We start from the raw sequence: 5,153 nt of genomic DNA, 5'->3' as shown, positions 1-5,153 counted from the left end.
CGCGGCTCTTTGATGTACTCGTAAAAACTAAACCATTGCAGTTTCATATACAAACGAACACGGCGTGTGGCGTGGACCTCCTGCAGGCACAGGCACGTCTATAAACCAGTTCATAAGCGAAACGTATCGCGCCAGACCCGCTTACACATACACGGATCACACAACACAGCCAGCCAGCCACGAGCCAGTGTTGAACAGGCCCAAGGCAAGGCTGTTCACTTCATCATTCTCTCTCTCTCTCTCTCTCTCTCCCTCTGTTAAAGGTTAGAATAATGTGAAATGTAATGCAAACCTTGCATTTGACGACGGGAACATTTCATTGTGTGGCGACAGTTGGTCGATGTAAGTAATGAACCACAAATTAGGCAAAGTGTTAACATATTGGTGGAGACTGCTTGAATTAGATATGAAGCAATGGAAACACGTCCGCTCGGGAGAAGCAGTTAATGCAAACTCACCCCATGAATCTGAAATCACAGGGCTGCTGCTGATGAGAAGCATTGCTTTTCATAAACACGTAGTATCATGGGAAGGATTTGCATCATTTTCCAGGAAGCGTGTGCTCGGTGTACTGACAGGTCGTGCTGGTGAATTAGTGACTGCCACTCTTGAATAACTTGTGCAACATGACGACATGAGAACGTAGAAGTGCTCTCTCTCTCTCTCTCTCTCTCTCTCTCTCTCTCTCTCTCTCTCTCTCTCTCTCTCTCTCTCTCTCTCATTGCGTGGCGTCTTAGCTGTTCTATTTTTCCGTGGCGGGAAGAAGGATGTGAACACGCTCATTATTGAGAAACGTTTTGCATCCTGGCATGTCAAATTGTTGTTATGAAACACACACACACACACACACACACACACACACACACACACACACACACACACACACACACACACACACACACACACACACAGAACAGAAACAACAGCAACAACAGTAGCAACAACAACAAAATTGAAGAGGTCATATTGGTGTTATAATACTCACGATACAAATATAGGTACGAATTTTGGAGCCAATTACGTTAATTATGGTACTCGCTGTTTCCTATTTGCTTAGGAATGAGGTAAACATTTAGAATTATCAGCGCATGAATCAAATAAGTGAGACATTATTTTTTCTTTGCATGTGTATGTATGTATGTATGTATGTGTGTGTGTGTGTGTGTGTGTGTGTGTGTGTGGGTCTAAGGCAGTGTTTCTCAACCTTTGTTGGTTGGCGGCGCACTAAAGACATGTTGTTAATTTGGCGACGCACCATCTCTTTAATTTCATAATTAATTAACCTTTTACTCTTTCACGGACGGTGTGTTAACCATAATATCTCAGTTACACAATATTATTGATGAAATAATAGGTGCAAATAAACAGCAGGAAACAGTGTGTACTGTAAATAAACTATTACTAAAAAAAATACATACCTTATCAATGAGACACCTGTGCCTGCCTGGATTTACATATCCTCTCTATGTTGGGAGGGACAGCTGACAGACACACTCTCATTTCCTCTTCAACAGAGAGCAAGTTACATCTTTTCTTAGTTTTTATATTTGTTAGTGCTGAAAATCCCAGTTAACACAAATATGAGGTCGAAAACTGCAAGAGTATTTTCTGGGCCTTTTTTGAAATATGTGGGTATTGTTTTTCCATTTCAATCCAAAAGCTTTCTAATGACATTTCCATATATTGCAGTCTTAATGTGCGGTCATTTCGGATATCAATTAGTTCCTCTTCTTCATGAGTGCTAAGTTGAGGCCTGTGTAAGGGATCGAGCACGAATGGATTTCTCAGCCAATCATAACTTTCAGTAGATATATTTGGGAAGTATTTTTCAATGCTCCTTTCTAGGCTTGTAAGGTGGTCTGTAATGAGTGGAACAATGTCTGTGTTGTTTGCTGCAGCAGTCTTTTGAAACATGTCAATATTACCTTCACTTGACCTGTCTTTCCAAATCTTGATTTTTTCTTTCATTGACTGCATTTTATCAGTGCATGTTCACATATTTTCATTTCTCCCTTGCATACTTACATTCACCTTGTTCAAATGCTCAAATATATCTGCCAAATAACATAATTTTGCATTCCAAATTTCGTCAGCCAGTAATTCGCAGAATTCTGTTTTCTCTTCAAGAGCAAAGAAAAGAAGAATTTCCTCTCTTAGTTCATGCACACGGGATAACACTCTGCCTCTTGACAACCACCGAACTTCCGTGTGGAGGAGAAGACCTTCGTGGGCAGATCCCATTTCTTCACAAAGACTGGAAAATAATCTTGACTGCTTTGGTCTACTTTTAATAAAGTTCACCATTTTCACGACATTATCAAGAACAAATTTTAAATCTTGTCCAAGTGTTTTAGCAACAAGAGCTTCACGGTGCAAGAAACAATGTGTGGTAATCAGAAATGGATTTTCCTTCTTCACTAAAGACACAAAACCCTTTACTGACCCCACCATTGATGGACAACCATCTGTGCAAATTCCTACACATAATTTCCATGTTAAGTCCATTTCTACCAAATATTCTGTCACTGTAGAAAATATTTCCTGTCCTGTTGTTTGACTTAGTTCTTTGCAGCACAAGAATTGCTCGGTTATTTTCTTATCATCAATGAAACGGATGAACACAAGTAACTGAGGTTTCCCTCCAATATCTGTTGATTCGTCCGCTTGTAAGGCAAACATTTTATCTTTCACCAGTTCACACACACTTTTCTCAATGTCAGATGACATATCCTTGATTCGTCTGCCAATCGTATCGTTTGAGAGAGGAATTTTTTTCACTTCTTTTTCAGCCTCATCCCCAAACAAAGTTTTTACTACAGAACAGCAAGCTGGAAGAAAATAGGATTCTGCAATTGAATGGGGTTTCATTTGTTTTACTGTTTGTTCTGCTACTAAATAGCTTGCTTTCTGTGCCTTTTCTGCTACCTTCACTTTTTTCTCAAACCCAAGACTTTGTTGTTTGTTTTCTTTCAAGAGTCTCTTAAAGTAATCTATAGGTTTCTGTGTCAGGTGACGATGCTTAGTTGATAAATGTCTCTTCATTTTCTGTGGAGTCATAGATTCATTTGATAACTCCAAGCCACAAACAACACATTTTGGTTTAGGGCCATTTTCCCTATCACAGCAAGTGAATCCAAGTCCAAGGTAACTCTCGTTATACATGCGAAATGACTTGCTGCGGCTACTTTTGCTGGTACCTGTCATTGTTTTAACTGATCTCAAGCCCGTCATATCACTTTTTCTGCTCGGACCCGCACAGCTGTACTCACTTTCAACTCTCACTTCATTTTCTTCACTTTCCACGATATGGCCTGGACGAGACGTCTCACTTTCACCAGGTTTTACTGTTACGTCACCATCAGTGCCTTCGACACATGTACGCTTTGACTTAATAATGTCCTCTGCAACTTCTTCTTCTTTTTCTTCAGCACATTTACGCTTTTTTATGAGGTATTTCTCCATTTTTAAGCCTCGTTGAGCAACGAATGCAGTACGGCACTACGCGTTACGGGGAGTCAACTGTAGCACTGAGACCCCTTGGTCCTGGCCCTGGAGCTGCCTACCCAATGTTCTCGTTATATGTTGCCATATTAATTGTTACTAAAGGTTCACGCAAATCACATCATATATTCCATCTTGTATACAACCAACTGGTATGCATATGCTCAGTTTGTACACATCTAAAATTTTTCACATGAACGTGTAAATAAGTAAAATAAGACAAGTGATATGGCAACTCAGGAATGCCAGCTGACTGCAGCTCTGATGGACGGGTACAGGACGTGTCCGAGTACTCGCGGCGCACCTATGTGATCCCCGCGGCGCACAAGTGCGCCGCGGCGCACAGGTTGAGAAACACTGGTCTAAGGAGAGAACGAAAATACTACACTGGTGAATACCTGGACGCGACGTGAGGCGGGATTCCTACAGCTGAGAGTCGCGGCAGAAGCTAACATGCTGGCGGTGTGGCGGAGAATTTCACGACAACAGCAGGAACAATCCCCGAGCGTCTAGCCATGAATAGTACATCAGCCTACGTACTACACACCAAACTCCCTCCCTCCCTCCTTCCCTCCCTCCCTCCGTCCTTGCTTCTCTCCTTGCCTCGCTAGTTGTGTTGCCTCGTGATGAGCTCCTGAACATTCCAGGCTGCGTAACAAGTGTCTTAGTAAAGTGATACTGGCTACAGCTTATCTGGCCACGCAGGAGAGAGAGAGAGAGAGAGAGAGAGAGAGAGAGAGAGAGAGAGAGAGAGAGAGAGAGAGAGAGAGAGAGAGAGAATATGTATTTTTTTTCCAAGCAGACGTGTGTTAACCAGAATTGTGTAACACCTTCCATTAATGCGAATTATCACGCGTGGAATCACTGTCAAGCTTCACCCGCAGTGCTGTTCCATTTTTCCATATTTGCTCTTTTTTTTCAGATTTCGTTATTTTTCATCTTTGTACTTATTTATTTATTTATTTTTTTTTTTCGTGCTTAACTAATATTTAATTTAATTGTCCTTATTCCTTTCTTTCTTTTCACAATTTTCCAACCAAACTCACCATGCCTGCACTCCTTTCTCACCACCACCCCGCTCCCCTCTTCCTTTCCGCCCTCCTGCAGCAAGCCTCTAGGAGCTTTCCCGCTGCCCACCGACGTCCACCCACACTGATCTATGTGCGCGCATTCGAGGCGGCTGAAGGATGGTAATGAGTGGGGAGGATTTTTTGGAGTAGTGGGCTTATCTCTTGGTCAGAGTACACCTGGCCGCGTGTTTAAGGTCCAATTAGCATTAATCAAGTGAGGGAGATGAAGAGGGATGCGCCGCTTGCCGTCTTTGCTTTTAACTGTACCCCCAACGCTATGGGAGAGAGAGAGAGAGAGAGAGAGAGAGAGAGAGAGAGAGAGAGAGAGAGAGAGAGAGAGAGGTGTGGTTAACAAGCATGTGTTCTATTTTTTGTAGTGTGTTGCATTGTAAAGCCGCGTCTTGAGTTATTGTTCAAGCTGCCTCAGTGCTGCATCTCTTTTCATGGTGTAACGTTTCTTCCATGGTTACTGTTCTTTTCAGCTTGCAAAGTGCATTGCTTTCCATTGATAGCCTCATAGATCTCACGGCTGATTGGCGGCACTGATTCTAAGAATACATACGCAGTGTTTTGTGTGAATTG

The 5,153-nt window shown here is 42.2% G+C and overlaps 1 protein-coding gene across 1 annotated transcript; it reads right to left on the bottom strand.

Moving 5' to 3' along the window:
- Nucleotides 1-1,977: 1,977 nt before the first annotated feature.
- On the bottom strand, nucleotides 1,978-3,622 carry LOC135098178 (zinc finger BED domain-containing protein 5-like). The gene is made up of 2 exons (XM_064000428.1): nucleotides 3,270-3,622; nucleotides 1,978-2,846 (listed from the first exon to the last, which is right to left on the bottom strand). The coding sequence occupies exons 1-2, from the start codon at nucleotides 3,460-3,462 to the stop codon at nucleotides 1,993-1,995; spliced, it is 1,047 nt and encodes a 348-aa protein (XP_063856498.1). The 5' UTR covers nucleotides 3,463-3,622; the 3' UTR covers nucleotides 1,978-1,992.
- Nucleotides 3,623-5,153: the final 1,531 nt, after the last annotated feature.

This window comes from Scylla paramamosain, unplaced genomic scaffold, assembly GCF_035594125.1.
Source record: "Scylla paramamosain isolate STU-SP2022 unplaced genomic scaffold, ASM3559412v1 Contig49, whole genome shotgun sequence".
Classification (NCBI taxonomy): Eukaryota; Metazoa; Arthropoda; class Malacostraca; order Decapoda; family Portunidae; genus Scylla; species Scylla paramamosain.
Note: the sequence above shows the minus strand (reverse complement) of the source record. Positions and strands in the feature narration are given on the sequence as shown.